Source organism: Scyliorhinus canicula, chromosome 6 (genome assembly GCF_902713615.1).
Source record: "Scyliorhinus canicula chromosome 6, sScyCan1.1, whole genome shotgun sequence".
In the NCBI taxonomy this organism is placed as follows: Eukaryota; Metazoa; Chordata; class Chondrichthyes; order Carcharhiniformes; family Scyliorhinidae; genus Scyliorhinus; species Scyliorhinus canicula.
In genome coordinates, this window is record NC_052151.1 from 125,146,425 (window position 1) to 125,164,311 (window position 17,887).

Below are 17,887 nucleotides of genomic sequence, written 5' to 3' on the forward strand. Positions count from 1 at the left end.
TTGTGCCGAGCCATGATCACCCTACTCAAACCCACGTATCCACCCTATACCCGTAACCCAACATCCCCCCTTAACCTTACTTTTCAGGACACTACGGGCAATTTTTCATGGCCAATCCACCTAACCCGCACATCTTTGGACTGTGGGAGGAAACCGGAGCACCCGGAGGAAACCCACGCACACACGGGGAGGATGTGCAGACTCCGCACAGACAGTGACCCAGCCGGGAATCGAACCTGGGACCCTGGAGCTGTGAAGCATTTATGCTAACCACCATGCTACCGTGCTGCCTTTGATATGTGCATTGCCCTCTGCTCTTTTGAACCGGGTTCAAGTGAGATCATGAGGCCAAGGGGGGTTCCCCTTTCACATTAAAAGTTAAGCGGACATAGCGTGTGTCACGATGGTTGATCACCGCGAAGGTCGGTGAACATCGCAACATTCTTCCTGTCATCTTTCCTGTGGGCAGAATTGTCATGTTTGTTTCATTAAAATTTGATTTGGTTAAACTTGTGGCTCTGAAAACTAACATGAGTTTAGAGTGAATCTAATATTGATCTTATACAATGCAGCAGGATATAAACACTTGAGATATAGATACCAACTGAGCAACTGCCAGGTCAAACGTAAGAGCTTCAAAATAAATGAATTACTTTATAAAATTCTGCGAGGCTTATTCTATCTTTCAGTAATAACTGGTTGAATAGATCTTAATTCCTTGACAAGTTTATTATTGTGGTTATGTTACTGAGATAAGCAGAGACATGAACTGACAATCTGGAGACATGAATTGACACCTTACCGGGACAGTTTGCCTGTTTCAATTTAGTTAATCAAATTAATATGGAACATAGAAGAGCTAATATCAGTGATAATAATAATAATCATGTGTATGAAGCAACTAGATCATCATATAAAAACCTGACTGGTGTCCTGATGGAAAGAAACCTGCTGACCTTTAGCAAAGGAAATCTGTCATCCGTACCCAGTCGGACTTGCATTTGGCTCCAGATCCAGGGTTTTGTGGTTTCCCTCTGAAATGGCCTAGCAAGCAACTCAGCGGTAACAAACTGCTGCAAAAAGGGCATGGCTAAGAATCAAATTGTTTGGATCACCCAGCATCGATCCAGGCAGAGGATTTGGATACAGCAAGGGCGCGTCCATCCCAGGTGGTGGCTTTGCAAAACCCTCCTCGCCACCAGCTTGGGATTTATACCAGCATTGGAGGAGCTCGTCAAATAACAGTCTGACATAGTCACGCTCACCGAATTATACCTTTCAGGCAACATTCAAACTACTCTAAAACCACCATCCATGTTTATGTCCTTTTCCACCAGCCGAACACACCCACCAGACGTGGTGGTACAACGGCCTACATTTTGTACCCATACTAACGTCAGTGCTGCTTCAAGTTGAACAGAACATCTTCATGAGCTGAGGGAAGGTGATAGATGGTAATCAGCCTGAGATTTCCTTGCCCATGTTTGATTTGATTTCATGAGGCTTAGTTGGATCCGGAATCAATATTTAAAGTGTCCCGGGGTTACTCCCTCCTGATAGATTTTGTTTTCTTTCTCCTAATTATCTGACACTGAATCAGCAACATTTATGAAATGAGTGGACATCATGTAGTACATTTCAGTGTGTCCACTTACAGATTAAATTGGTCTGAAGGTCCTGTTCTGATTTCAGTGCATGTCAAAGACAGGTGGCAGTGCATATTGTCTAAGATAGATTTGTGTTCTTAAGAACTCTGAGGAAATGTGGTTTTATATGTTTGTTTTGACAATTCGTCTTCTTTCTCACCTGCAGTCCATCTTGTTGATATATGGAACCTGATTGAAGCTTTTCGGGACAATGGCCTCAACACCTTGGACCATAGCACAGAAATCAATGTATCTCGATTAGAGACCATCATTTCATCTATCTATTATCAGCTAAATAAACGCCTTCCAACCACCCATCAAATCAGTGTGGAACAGTCCATCAGCCTGCTTCTCAACTTCGTCATAGCAGCATATGACAGGTCAGTGCCCACGGAGCCATGTACAGAAGGGTCGCTGTCATGTAGGCAGGGTAGGAGCAGCATGTTGTTGTTACCTGTATTTTGTTCTTTATGAAGTCACTTCTATCATTATTCATCTGATAATTCTACAGTATTCTTTTCCAAGTTCTTTTTTACAAGTTATTGAGATGATGTCAGTTATGTGGAGTGTTATGGAGCAGTTCCATTGTAAACAGTGCTGGGTCTGGGAAGTAGTTTCCAGCTTTGGTTTTCACTCTCTTGGCAAGGCCTTGATATTTTCCAGCTTGTAGCACACCATTCAGGGTTTTCTCTGGAAAGACCTCAAGTTGGCTTCAAATCTCAACCCACAAAGCTTGTAGTGGAACTACCTTGGGGGCTATTCATGGGGAAGTCCTCCTCCATAAATGATGATGTGGAGATGCCGGCGTTGGACTGGGGTGAGCACAGTAAGAAGTCTTACAACACCAGGTTAAAGTCCAACAGGTTTGTTTCAAACACGAGCTTTCGGAGCACGGCTCCTTCTTCAGGTGAATGGAAAGGCTTGTTCCAGAAATGTTTATATAGACACAGTCAGAGATGCCCCGGAATGCGAGCACCTGCAGGCAATCAAATCATCAAAGATGCAGAGAGAGAGGTAACTCCAGGTTAAAGAGGTGTGAATTGTCCCAAGCCAGTTCAGTCGGTAGGCCTCTGCAAGTCCAGGCTTGTTGGTGGGGGCCGAATGTAATGCGACATGAATCCCAGATCCCGGTTGAGTCCGCATTCATGCGTGCGGAACTTAGCTATAAGTTTTTGCTCAGCAATTTTGCGTTGTCGCGTCTCCTGAAGGCCTCCTTGTAGAATGCTGACCCGGAGATCAGAGGCTGAATGTCCTTGACTGCTGAAGTGTTCCCCAACTGGAAGGGAACAGTCCTGCCTGTTGATAGTCGCACGGTGCCCGTTTATTCGTTGTCGCAGTGTCTGCATGGTCTCGCCAATGTACCACGCTTCGGGACATCCTTTCCTGCAGCGTATGAGGTAGACTACATTGGTCGAGTCGCACGAGTATGCGCCGCGTACCTGGTGGGTGGTGTTTCCACGTGTAATGGTGGTGTCCATGTCGATGATCTGGCATGTCTTGCAGAGATTACCCTGGCAGGGTTTTGTGGTGTTGTGGTTGCTGTTCTGAAGGCTGGGTAATTTGCTGCAAACAATGGTTTGTTTGAGGTTGCGCGGTTGTTTGAAGGCCAGTAGTGGGGGTGTGGGGATGACCTTGGCAAGATGTCCATCCTCGCTGATGATGTGTTGGAGGCTGCGAAGAAGATGTCGTAGTTTCTCCGCCCCAGGAAAGTACTGGACGACGAAGGGTACTCTGTCAGTGGTGTCCCGTGTTTGTCTTCTGAGGAGGTCGGTGCGGTTTTTTGCTGTGGCGCGGTGGAACTGTCGATCAATGAGTCGAGCGCCATATCCCGTTCGTACGAGGGCATCTTTCAGCATCTGTAGGTGTCTGTTGCGCTCCTCCTTGTCTGAGCAGATCCTGTGTATACGGAGGGCTTGTCCATAGGGGATGGCTTCTTTAATGTGTTTCGGGTGAAAGCTGGAGAAGTGGAGCATCGTGAGATTATCTGTGGGCTTGCGGTAAAGCGAGGTGCTGAGGTGACCGTCCTTGATGGAGACGAGTGTGTCCAAGAATGGAACTGAATTTGGAGAATAGTCCATGGTGAGTTTGATGGTGGGATGGAACTTATTGATGTCATCGTGTAGTCGTTTCAGTGATGTCTCGCCGTGGGTCCAAAGGAAAAAAATGTCATCGATGTATCTGGTGTATAGCATCGGTTGAAAGTCCTGTGTGGTGAGGAAGTCCTGTTCAAACTTGTGCATGAAGATGTTGGCATATTGAGGTGCAAATTTGGTCCCCATGGCTGTTCCGTGCGTCTGGATGAAGAATTTGTTGTCGAAGGTGAAGACGTTGTGGTCTAGAATGAAACGGATGAGTTGCAGAATTGCGTCTGGAGATTGGCAGTTGTCGGTGTTGAGGACTGAGGCTGTTGCAGCAATGCCGTCGTCATGGGGGATGCTGGTGTAGAGTGCCGAGACATCCATTGTGACGAGGAATGTTCCTGGTTCAACTGGTCCATGGGTGCTGAGTTTCTGTAGGAAGTCCGTCGTGTCGCGACAGAAGCTGGGTGTACCTTGTACGATGGGTTTCAAGATGCCCTCGATGTGGCCAGAGAGGTTCTCACACAGGGTCCCATTGCCTGAAACGATAGGACGGCCTGGTGTGTTGGCCTTGTGTATTTTCGGGAGGCAGTAGAGATCTCCAATGCGGGGATTACGTGGGATGAGAGCACGTAGGGTGTTCTGAAGGTCTGGATCTAAGGTCTTGATCAGTCTGCTGAGTTGGCGGATGTGTTCCTTGGTTGGATCTGCGGGTAACTGCCTGTAGTGTTCCTGGTTGTCGAGTTGTCGGTATACTTCTTTGCAGTAGTCTGTTCTGTTCAGTATGACGGTGGCCCCTCCTTTGTCTGCTGGTTTGATGACGATGTTGCGGTTGGTCTTGAGAGTGCGGATGGCGTTGCGTTGTGCTTGGGTGACGTTTGAGGCTGCCTTGTGATTGCGAGTGATGAATCTGGCATTGACACGACTTCTGACGGCTTGAGCATACATGTCGAGTCTAGGGCAGCGGCCTTCCGGAGGGGTCCAATTTGACTCTTTCCTTTTCGGTTGCTGCACTGCAGATCTCGCGGTCTGCTGTTCCGGTTCATTGGTCGTGTCCCTGGGTTCGCTGTCGGCCTCTTGGGGTCTGTGGAAGAATTCCCGGAGCCTCATTCGCCTGATGAATTCCTCCGTATCTGCCGCGAGACTGATGGGGTCCATTTTGGTGGTGGTGCAGAAATTGAGCCCTCTGCTGAGGACTTCGATTTCGTCTGGTTGAAGGGTGTAGTCTGATCCCGAAAGGACTACAGATCAAAAACCCACTCAAGTCGACTTACAACACAGACTACGCTGAAAGACTCTGCCACCGCACCTCTGTCACACTCCTCAAACACCTCGTACACCAACTCTACAGCAGTCGACGCAACCTGGAAACCAAGAGAGAGGCCATATTCTCAACTTGCGCTCAGGACACAGCAGACCAGCTGCGGAACACCGCCAAACAGATGAGACAGCAATACTATGCCACCTACATGCACACCAAGAACAGGAAGCTTGAGAAACTTGGCATCACCACCAGCAGCAATCAAGCTTCTCCCGGTACAACAGTCGAAAACAATACAGGGAAATCCATTGTCAACTTGTCAGACTACACCCTTCAACCAGACGAAATCGAAGTCCTCAGCAGAGGGCTCAATTTCTGCACCACCACCAAAATGGACCCCATCAGTCTCGCGGCAGATACGGAGGAATTCATCAGGCGAATGAGGCTCCGGGAATTCTTCCACAGACCCCAAGAGGCCGACAGCGAACCCAGGGACACGACCAATGAACCGGAACAGCAGACCGCGAGATCTGCAGTGCAGCAACCGAAAAGGAAAGAGTCAAATTGGACCCCTCCGGAAGGCCGCTGCCCTAGACTCGACATGTATGCTCAAGCCGTCAGAAGTCGTGTCAATGCCAGATTCATCACTCGCAATCACAAGGCAGCCTCAAACGTCACCCAAGCACAACGCAACGCCATCCGCACTCTCAAGACCAACCGCAACATCGTCATCAAACCAGCAGACAAAGGAGGGGCCACCGTCATACTGAACAGAACAGACTACTGCAAAGAAGTATACCGACAACTCGACAACCAGGAACACTACAGGCAGTTACCCGCAGATCCAACCAAGGAACACATCCGCCAACTCAGCAGACTGATCAAGACCTTAGATCCAGACCTTCAGAACACCCTACGTGCTCTCATCCCACGTAATCCCCGCATTGGAGATCTCTACTGCCTCCCGAAAATACACAAGGCCAACACACCAGGCCGTCCTATCGTTTCAGGCAATGGGACCCTGTGTGAGAACCTCTCTGGCCACATCGAGGGCATCTTGAAACCCATCGTACAAGGTACACCCAGCTTCTGTCGCGACACGACAGACTTCCTACAGAAACTCAGCACCCATGGACCAGTTGAACCAGGAACATTCCTCGTCACAATGGATGTCTCGGCACTCTACACCAGCATCCCCCATGACGACGGCATTGCTGCAACAGCCTCAGTCCTCAACACCGACAACTGCCAATCTCCAGACGCAATTCTGCAACTCATCCGTTTCATTCTAGACCACAACGTCTTCACCTTCGACAACAAATTCTTCATCCAGACGCACGGAACAGCCATGGGGACCAAATTTGCACCTCAATATGCCAACATCTTCATGCACAAGTTTGAACAGGACTTCCTCACCACACAGGACTTTCAACCGATGCTATACACCAGATACATCGATGACATTTTTTTCCTTTGGACCCACGGCGAGACATCACTGAAACGACTACACGATGACATCAATAAGTTCCATCCCACCATCAAACTCACCATGGACTATTCTCCAAATTCAGTTCCATTCTTGGACACACTCGTCTCCATCAAGGACGGTCACCTCAGCACCTCGCTTTACCGCAAGCCCACAGATAATCTCACGATGCTCCACTTCTCCAGCTTTCACCCGAAACACATTAAAGAAGCCATCCCCTATGGACAAGCCCTCCGTATACACAGGATCTGCTCAGACAAGGAGGAGCGCAACAGACACCTACAGATGCTGAAAGATGCCCTCGTACGAACGGGATATGGCGCTCGACTCATTGATCGACAGTTCCACCGCGCCACAGCAAAAAACCGCACCGACCTCCTCAGAAGACAAACACGGGACACCACTGACAGAGTACCCTTCGTCGTCCAGTACTTTCCTGGGGCGGAGAAACTACGACATCTTCTTCGCAGCCTCCAACACATCATCAGCGAGGATGGACATCTTGCCAAGGTCATCCCCACACCCCCACTACTGGCCTTCAAACAACCGCGCAACCTCAAACAAACCATTGTTTGCAGCAAATTACCCAGCCTTCAGAACAGCAACCACAACACCACAAAACCCTGCCAGGGTAATCTCTGCAAGACATGCCAGATCATCGACATGGACACCACCATTACACGTGGAAACACCACCCACCAGGTACGCGGCGCATACTCGTGCGACTCGACCAATGTAGTCTACCTCATACGCTGCAGGAAAGGATGTCCCGAAGCGTGGTACATTGGCGAGACCATGCAGACACTGCGACAACGAATAAACGGGCATCGTGCGACTATCAACAGGCAGGACTGTTCCCTTCCAGTTGGGGAACACTTCAGCAGTCAAGGACATTCAGCCTCTGATCTCCGGGTCAGCATTCTACAAGGAGGCCTTCAGGAGACGCGACAACGCAAAATTGCTGAGCAAAAACTTATAGCTAAGTTCCGCACGCATGAATGCGGACTCAACCGGGATCTGGGATTCATGTCGCATTACATTCGGCCCCCACCAACAAGCCTGGACTTGCAGAGGCCTACCGACTGAACTGGCTTGGGACAATTCACACCTCTTTAACCTGGAGTTACCTCTCTCTCTGCATCTTTGATGATTTGATTGCCTGCAGGTGCTCGCATTCCGGGGCATCTCTGACTGTGTCTATATAAACATTTCTGGAACAAGCCTTTCCATTCACCTGAAGAAGGAGCCGTGCTCCGAAAGCTCGTGTTTGAAACAAACCTGTTGGACTTTAACCTGGTGTTGTAAGACTTCTTACTGTCCATAAATGATGTCAGTGGAATGAGTGAGCAAGGAGAGAGAACCTGTTTGAAATCGCCTTCTATACTCCAAAAAGAACATTCCCAGTTTTTAATTCTCCACAGAACTGAAGACTTTTATCCCTGGTACCATTCTGGTAAATCCCTACATGGCGTTGCCATCCTTCCTGAAGTGTATGGTGCATGGAATTAGCACAGTACTCTAGTTGGTACTTAGCCAGCATCTTATAAAAATTATAGAATCCCCACAGTGCAGAAGAAGGCCATTCGGGCCATCGGGCCTGCACCGACTCGCTGAAAGAGCACCCTACCGAGGCCCAATTCCCCCACCCAATCCCCGTAAACCCACCGAGGCAATTTATCATGACCAATCCACCTAACCTGCGCATCTTTGTACTGCGGGAGGAAACCTACGCAGACACGGGAAGAATGTGCAAACTCCACACAATCACCTGAAGTCTGAATTGAACCCATGTTCCTGGCGCTGTGAGGCAGCAGTGCGAACCACTGTGCCACCGTGCCAAACTTCTTTTACTCTGTTCTTCGAGAAATAAAGTCAAGGACCACATACCCCTTTGGCAGCCTCCTCAGTCTGCCGTGTCATTTTGTGTATGCCAACCCCTGGTTCTCGCTGTTTCGATACTCCCTTTAAATTTGTGCCATTCAGTTCATAATGCTTCTCATTCTTCTTAGAAAAAAGAATCATTGTGCCTCTTCTCTGCAGTAAATATAGGGCAGGACACTCCATTTGGGAGACTCTGGGCTGAATTCTCCGATTTTGAGGCTATGTCCAGAGTATGTCTCTAGTCTTAAAACAAAACATTCTGCGCCGCCCCGGCACCGATGTTCCGCTCGGTGGGGGGCTAGCAGCTGTGCCATGTAAAACCCCGGCGTTGCTGACAGAAATGACCGGAGAATTGCTAGGTCCATGGCCACGCATACGCACGGCGGCGACCTGCAGCGGTCACGCCATACAACATGGCGCCGGCCACACGCGGACCTAGCCTGACAGATAGTGCTCCCCTGTAATCCCCTTCACCACCCCCAGACCAACCCCCGCCAACATGTTTACAATGTTGTATTAATTGTCTTTTACTGTAAAGTGGAACTCTTGACTATAGTTACGTTGCAGTAGAAATAGCATCAACAGTACTCTAGGAGTGCAGGGAACCTTTCATGTAATTGTCGTGCACTTCCAGTTCATGTTGCTCCCATTCCTGAGGTGTACTAACTAGTTCAGTTTTCTTTTGCAGTGAGGGTCATGGAAAGTTGACTGTCTTCTCAGTCAAAGCTATGTTGGCAACAATGTGTGGAGGAAAGATCCTGGACAAACTGCGGTGTAAGTAGAAAAGAAAATTTGGATGCAAGTTTATTTAGGATTACGCTACTTTCCCCGCTTCTCTTTTTGTCCCTCACTGGCAGAAAATTTTGTTTGATTTGGGCTAGGTGCTCTTGCAGCCCATGTGACTGGCCAAATAGTGAGTGCCAGCATGTTTTTATTTGTCGGCGAGCCAAAAGAGCCCAGTCTAGTCCTGCTCTCCGCCAATGTCAGACCATGCACACTTAAAATCGGAGTCATTGAATAGTAATAAAGGGGTGTGAAATCCAGGTGGGTTTTTCTTGCCTAATTGAAGGGCATTGAAGTGCTAAGTACAGAGACCCTGGCCTACGGCTGAAGTAAGTATTGGTTTGAGCCACTGCGGGAGACCAACAAGTGCACTCTTCATGGAGAGACACATTTCGGTGTTTTGACCAACTCTAAACTCAGTGTTTCAATACATTGGGGATTAAAATGCATGTTACTCATTATCAGTACAATGCAGAACAAGTACTCTACACATGGAGCTATATTTTCTGTTTGGTTCTTAGAAAATAATTGTATTGTTTAGAAATATGTTGGAATAATCAGGAAATTACTTTAGTTTATTTTGGCCTTAGCCAAATTCCTATTGGAGGTTTAACTGGTTTTGTTTGGCTTCTAATATTTGCGTGCGCGATCTGTACCTATTGTTTTCATCGAAAATTGAATTGCCTTGTTGAGGGAAAATATGCTGAAATAACTTATTTATCTTTGGATATTAAATCCCTAATGTACATGAAGGTCTTGAGGGACTATTTTCAAGATTTCTATTTATCATGTAAGGCAGCCTTGTATGTATAATGGAAAATACAATTGTTGGATTTATATTAAGATTCCGAGCCACGGCCTGACAACGTCTTCAATTGGGAGCGGAGTGAAGGAAGTGTCAATTTCAGCTGGTTTGTTTTGTGATTGGTTTAATTTGTGCATTGTCAGAGCATTGTGCCGATGGGCTCTACGTGATGTGAGTTTGGAGAATCTCAGCAGTATGTTTTGTGGGCACAAATCTGAAGTACAGAACTCTCACTAAATTAGACCTAATTGCAGTTCCATTCAAGGGCCATGGAATGGCTGGCATGGGAAATGAAAAGTAAATATCTCACTGGTTCTGGAGGCATGCCGTTCTGGGGTTTGTACTGAAGCGCATTGTAGGGCAGAGTGGCTGAAGATTTACTTTGCACCTCACTGCACCATACGTGACTTGGGAATACTTGATACTAACATTCAGCAATTGAATGAGAATAGTTGAGTTCCCATGCATTAATATCCCTCACCTTAATTGCCAAATAAAAGAAAGAATGGGTCTCTGGAGGTTGGCATCTTCATTTTACATTGCTTGTGTGGCGCATTAACAAAATGGGATAATTGAGATGAGTGGCTTGTTCCTGTGCCGTACATTCTAGTAAATGGTCGGAGTCCTACATATAACCACTGCATTCAATATTTCAATAATCTTTGTTGTCACAAGTAGGCTTACATTAACACTGCAATGAAGTTACTGTGAAAAGCACCTAATCGCCATATTCTGGCGCCTGTTCAGGTACACAGAGGGAGAATTCAGAATATCCAAATTATCTAACAACATGCCTTTCGGGACTAGTGGGAGGAAACCAGAGCACCTGGAGAAAACCCACGCAGACACAGGGGAGAGCGTACAGACTTCGCACACACAGTGACCCCAAGCTGAAATTGAACCTGGGACCTTGGTGCTGTGAAGCAACAGTGTTACCCACTGTGCTACCATGCCGCCAATTCCAGCAGTATAATAATACCTTTTATATCAGCTCTAACTATGGGGAGTAACCTCGAATAACTGAAATTATTATTATTATTATTATTATTAATAAATTACATGGCGGCTTGATCTTGCGGGGCGGCGGAAGGGAAAGAATGCGTCGCTTTGAGACGCCGGCCTGACGATCGGTGGGCACCGATCACAGGCCAGTCCCCTCCCGAGCACGGCTATGGTGCTCAATCCCCTCTCCGCCCCCCACAAGCTTCAAACGAGCATTTGGCCCCCATGGTCACGACGGCAGCGACCAGGTGTGGTTGCCGCCGTCGTGAACCGGTCGCGAGCGGCAGGCCGCTCAGCCTATCCGGGCCGGAGAGTCGCCGTGAAAAATGGCGTGGGCCGATTCTTCCAAGCGGGGGGAGGGGGGGGGGTGGGAGAATCGTGGGGGGTGCCAGGGGGGCGTGTCGTGAGTTGCCTGGCCCTCCCGCGATTCTCCCACCCGGCGTGGGGAGCGGAGAGTCGCGCCCCTTGATCTTGCAATACTTGGTGGAAGGGAAAATTGAAGGTACTATCTACCACAAAGTGGATTGGAGCAAGAATTAGTTTTGTTATTGGATCCTCCCTGATGTTTTAGCCTAGATTTTCGCATAATGCATTGGCAGTGAGAAATGTTGGGATCCTGGATGAGAACCCAGCTATTTGCATTTGGAAATCTGGAAGGAAAGATGACTGCACCACAGGAGTGATGACACTGACCAATAGATATCTTTTGTGTTCAAACCAGCTTTAATTTAAACACAAAATCAGTCACATTAGTAATTATTTTAAGTTCTTAAATAAAGGGAAAAAACTTTAACTTACTCCCTACACCTCAAGTATATATATTCCAGTTAAGTAAACCAATATAGTTCAAGGAGGTTAACAATGAGGTTTACTTGCTTTTTTATGTGTTGAAACCTGGAGAGAATCTTACAGGAGCAAACTCAAAACACTTTTCTTCAACTTAAAATTCTGTGGAAAACTGAAAACTACAGACAGACCGGGCTCCTCACCTTAATTACCTAATCTCTACCCTAAGCATAAGGCATTCTTGTGTCTCCTCCCACAAGAAGTCCCATGACCTGGTTAGCCAGGACAAAAACACAATCCCTCATAAATGATCTGCACCCCAGGGATCTTCCAAAACCCAAAACAATATTCCATTAGCCCACTATCTATAAAGAAGTAAATGGTTAAAACCAATAATTACCTCATTTTGTAACCCCCTTAGTCACAACTTTAGCACACATACTGGCTGAGTGAATCTTAAACCCATTTTCCAATAACATCACTGCAACAAATATGAAATATAATTCATCACAGGGACCTTACCTGTTGCCAGCACATAATTGGCAAATCATAGTTTGCTATTCTCAGATATGCATTGGTGACAGACGAGCAGGTTTCTTTAACCAATATGTTCTTAGAAACTGACTCGTTATGTTGTCATGGAAGCATTTTCATATCAGGAGTTTCTATGTTCTTTGGCTGACCTGATTTAATTTTTGAACCAGAAGTAGCCAAGTGATTCTCTTGGTGAATGCTAGTCCTGAGGCAAAGCCTGCATCAGTGCTTCCCATTTGAAGTTCAGGTCACTGCTTTACCTATGCCAGGCCCTATAGTCTCATTACACCCATCTTCATTTACATGTCCTCTGGTTCTGTTTGCACAGCACCTATCTTCTAAAGACTTTGCTACATTTCAGCTTATAGGTACTTTTTTTTTAATGCTCATGCATTTTGAGCCAATTTTTCCGCACATCGTTTACAATATTTGGGAAATTACTGCAGCCTTCCTTCATTGGTTCTCCCAAGCTATTTTGATTTTCCACGTGAGGTGTTGTCAAAGTGTTGAGAGAAATCTGTAAACTATTCTTTCAACCAGACTGCAGTTAGTTAATTACCAAACTAATGAAGCTGGATAGCTGTAGAAATAAAGAATGATTGCAGCACAGAAGGAGGCCATGTGTCCTGTATGTCAGTGGCTGTCTGTCTGCAAGAGCAACCCAGTGAGTCCCAGTCCCTGTAACCCTGCAAGTTTTTTCCTTTAGGTGCTGATTTGATAACCATTGCAAGCCATGATTGAATCTGCCTCACATACACCCTCAGGCAGTGCAGCCCAGATCCTAACAACTCACTGAATAAAAAAGACTTCCTTGTTGGTTCTTTTGCCATTCATCTTAGAATTATAGAATCCTTAACAGTGTAGAAAGAGGCCATTTGGCACATTGTGTCGACACAGACCCTCTGAAAGAGTACTCTACCTAAGCCCACTCCCTGCCCTAACCCTATAACCCCACCTAACCTAAGGGTCAATAACCAGTCCACCTAACCTGCATTTCTTTTGACTGTGGGAGGAAACCCACGCAGACATGGGGAGAAAGTGCAAACTCCACACCGACAGTAACCCAAGGCCGGAATCAACCCGAGTCCCTGGCACTGTGAGGCAGCAGTTCTCTGTTTTTTTTACTCTTCTATCAATGAGAATTATTTCTCTCTGTCTAAACCGGTCATGATTTTGAACACTGAGTAAACTGTGCCTCTACTTATAAAGTCCTAGATCCCGCATGCTTTTTTAACCACTGTCTCAGCCTGCTCTGCCGACTTGATTATTTTATGCACGTATGCCTTCAGGACCCTCTGTCCCCACACCTCTTTCGAATTGTACCATTTAATACGTATTACCTCATGTCAACCTTCCTCCAGAAATATACTACTTTGTACTTCTCTGCCTTAAATGTTATCCGCTCATTCCACCAGCGTTTCTACACTCTCTTGAAGACTGTCAATATCCTCCTGACAATTTGCGATAGCTGCTTTTTTATGCCATCTGTGCATTTTGAAATTGTGATCTATGCACCCAAGAAAAGCAGTCGTCTTAACATGGCCCCTGGGGAATCCCACTGTATACCTTCCTCCAGTCTGAAAAACAATCATTCACTACTGCTCCCCTTTGAACGGAACAGATTCTCATTTTTTCCGAAATTCTGAGGTGAATTTGTCCATTTAAAAAAAAATAGCTCACCCATTGCTGAAACTGTTGATTTTTAAAAATGTAAATTGTTTTTTTCTTTGCACCGTGATTCTCTCCTTACTACTTATCCGCTAGATCTTTCACATGACAAATCCTAATGGTAAATCCGACAAACACCAGTCTCATTTGAACATTAATCAATCGCACAGGCCAAAAGCGATCAAATTAAATGTATTTGCATTCTTATTTCATTCATTTGCCCTATGTGTAGAATGAACATTTGAAAATTGTCAATGATTTATCAATTCTGACTATGTATCAGCACCCTCGCTCCCCATTACAGCACCAATTGACCATCATGGTGGATGATGAAGATGCCAACCATATCTGTTTACCAGTTATATTATTATTAAATGTGATGTATTTCCTTTTCCAGATGATCATTATCTTTATTGTCTACCATAATAATGAAGTGCTTTCTCCCTTCCCCCCCACCCTGAAAATGGGCAATAAAGAATGATAACTAACTGCAGTTCCACAGTGCAGTTTCAGGTTACATTTATGTCATACTCATTAAAAATATATTTTTGTTAGTGCCAGCACTTGCATTTTATTTTAGAACATCTACTTTTTAAAATTTCAGATCTGAAGGAATTGGACTTTTTAGGAAAAGCTCTCCTTGTTGAGTTTAGTCACTTGCTAATCTCCTTGTCTGAAATGGGCAATGCTATCTTGTTCCAGTCATAACACCCACTGAGATTCTGATGTGTTTCCCCATGCCTCAATGTTTATCAATCCCTTTAACTGACCCCAAACATTCCTGCTGCCTTAATTGCACCTTGACTTTTGCTGCTCCTTGCCTCTCTCTTTCTCCCCCACTCATATCGTGACCTTGGCATGATCCTGATGCTCTCTTCTTGTATCAATAAATCTCTCATATTCTGTAAATGCGGGTGACCTCAACTTCTGGGAAGATTTACTCAGATGAACATGGACAATGTGAGCACGGATTGTTTACATTCCATTATAAGCATGGTCACCAATTAGTTCACTTGGCTTTTCTGTTTAGATAGAAATAAACTGATTGGAACTAATAATATTGATTTTTTTTTAAAATGAAAATGTGGAACAAAAGGATTTGGGCCTCTTTTTGTAAGAAAAAGCCGATGGCCTTGAATCTGACGGATGGGATCTGGACAATAATTGTGATAACAGAGGTATACTTAATGACCAAACATACCACTGAGTCCTTCTCTGGCATTTTTTTGCCATGTACACATGGAAACTTTCGATTTGATCTACCGTTTGAGAAGAATGAAGGGTTTATCTACGTCCTATGCCAGCGATGGTTCCCTTGACTGGCCTGCATATGTTTTTTTTATTTTCAAAGCCCTCCTTTAGGGATCAAGTCACTTTTGGGCAGGACGATGTGGTGCACTGGATCGTCAAGCAATTTTCGGGTCAGGAGTTCTGCCAGGTCCTCCCCAGAATTGCAGAGACTTTGCACAGCCAGGCCTTTGCCTTTTTCCTTGGCTTTCCACCTGTTTCCAGCAGAGTTATGGAAGATTGGGATAAATCCTGACAAATTGTGAGACCTCACTCTTGATGTGCAGGAATAAATTTACTCTTTGCAAAGCTGACACTGAAATATTGTGTTGGAAAGTTTCTGGTTTCTAGATCTTACAAGGTTTCACAATGATCTTGGATTTCTGAAATTGCCCTAAGTTCATTGACTGAAATCTTACATTGATATGATCATAGATCATAGAATTTACAGTGCAGAAGGAGGCCATTCGGCCCATCGAGTCTGCACTGGCTCCTGGAAAGAGCACCCTACCCAAGGTTAACACCTCCACCCTATCCCCATAACCCAGTAACCCCACCCAACACTAAGGGCAATTTTGGACACTAAGGGCAATTTATCATGTCCAATCCACCTAACTTGCACATCTTTGGACTGTGGGAGGAAACCGGAGCACCCGGAGGAAACCCACCAACACACGGGGAGGATGTGCAGACTTCGCACAGACAGTGACCCAAGTCGGAATTGAACCTGGGACCCTGGAGCTGTGAAGCGATTGTTCTATCCACAATGCTACCGTGCTGTTGTTTTTTAATTGTTGCAACATCATCTTGCAAGGTTCAGATCTCTATAAAATTAGATTTTTTTAAAGCATCTGTCCCTAATCTTTCTACAACCTCAAAATTAAAAACTGTGAAACTACTGATTGAAGCCGGGATTTAAATTGTATCTGTGGGAATCCATTGCGAGCAGCCGAGTGTATATGTTTCTACATTTTTGTTCACCGGCCTGGTGACCACTGTTTGATGAGTATATAATATAGAACACCGAGGAGTTTGCCACGAATGGAAGACTGTCTTCAATTTGTGTATTTTAGTCTTGCCAATTTCAGCAGCATTCTATTCAACAGGAACTCCTTGTTTAAGGGCACCATGACCATGTTTGATTGCTCTCTCGTGGCAATCATGTGGTACTGCATTTGTGGAACATTCTTTTGAATAACGATGTATCTTATTTTTTGCAGCGACTGGGACTCTCGGCAATAACGTGCTGTCACGTTTTGTTTGTTCTGATACTATCTGTTTAAGAATCAGACTAGAGCTTGGTGGAACAGACCTCTTTGGATGATTTCACCAAGGAAATGTAGGGGGGAACCTGATTGGCATTGTCAGCTTACTCGGTATTTGCCCTCCTACTTAATTTTTTTTATCTGCTGTTACCCGAAGTTGATTTTTATGGCATTGGCGGGGAAAGAATTTCTCAAAAATGTGTACATATTAACATTCATATATGAACATGTTTTTAAACTTTCGATTAGGAAAAAAATGTAGGAAAAACTAGAACTGGAGGAGACAATCTCAGACTAAAGGAACGATCCTTTAAAACAGAGATGAGGAAGAATTTCTTCAGCCAGAGGGTGGTGAATCTGTGGAACACTTTGCCGCAGAAGGCTGTGGAGACCAAATCACTGAGGGTCTTTAAGACAGAGATAGATAGGTTCTTGATTAATAAGGGGATCGGGAGAAGGCAGTAGACAGAAAAATATCAGCCATGATTGAATGGCGGAGCAGACTCGATGGGCCGAGTGGCCTAATTCTGCTCCTATGTCTTATGGTCTTATGGCAGTTAAAAGTCAAGCACATTGCTTTTGGTTTGGAATCAGATGTAGGCCAGATAAGGATGGCAGTTTTCTGATTGGGTTCTCCATTGGCTCATGCCGGTATTGAGGCCCTTGATGCAGCGGAGAGTTGCGAAATAGGGATTGTGGATGGGCGTTGATCTAAACGCGATGCTTCAGAACCCCCCCCCAACCCCTGCTGGCACCGGAATCAAGGTCCACGACCACTCGTCAGCGGGAGGATTTAAATTAATGAAAATGGATCTTAATGACCCATTTGCACCCACTTAGTGGGCCTGGCACTCTATGCTCTGGTCCTCCATGATACTTCTGTCCCTGGGGCCGGGAATCACATTCGTAACTTTCTAGTAGATGGCTGTGATTGACAACTTCCAGGAACCAGCTGTAGCCTTGATTCATTCATCTCCTTTCATGGATGAGTGACTGTAAGTGGTGAAACCCCAATGTTTACAAACATTGACCACATCAAAGAGAGGTCAGTCCTTTGCAATCCCACTGACCCATGAAGGGAGATGAATGAATCAGCTGGTTTCTGGAAGCTGTCAATCACAGCCCACTCCTTGAAAGTTAGGAAAGGCTTGCAGCTAATGGATCTGTGGGGTTGAACACAGGTCACAGCTGTTCTCCTTCCAGAAATGGACACATGAAAAATGAAATGGAATGAAAACGAAAATGAAAATTGCTTATTGTCACGAGTAGGCCTCAATGAAGTTACTGTGAAAAGCCCCTAGTCGCCACATTTCGGCATCTGTTCGGGGAGGCTGGTACGGGAATTGAACCGTGCTGCTGGCCTGCCTTGGTCTGCTTTAAAAGCCAGCGATTTAGACCAGTGTGC

At 45.7% G+C, this 17,887-nt stretch overlaps 1 protein-coding gene across 14 annotated transcripts in view; it reads left to right on the forward strand.

Annotated features, from left to right (window-relative positions):
- dtnba (dystrobrevin, beta a) overlaps positions 1–17,887 on the forward strand; it is a 705,977-nt gene that overhangs the window by 250,880 nt on the left and 437,210 nt on the right. For all 14 annotated transcript variants that reach the window (XR_005460995.1, XR_005460994.1, XM_038800081.1 and 11 more), the window contains 2 exons: positions 1,813–2,026; positions 9,041–9,126. Coding sequence is in view for 12 of the 14 variants with exons in the window: in XM_038800081.1 (XP_038656009.1) it covers positions 1,813–2,026; positions 9,041–9,126 (300 nt within the window). In the remaining 2 variants the exon portion in view is untranslated. The remainder of the gene's footprint in view (positions 1–1,812; positions 2,027–9,040; positions 9,127–17,887) is intronic.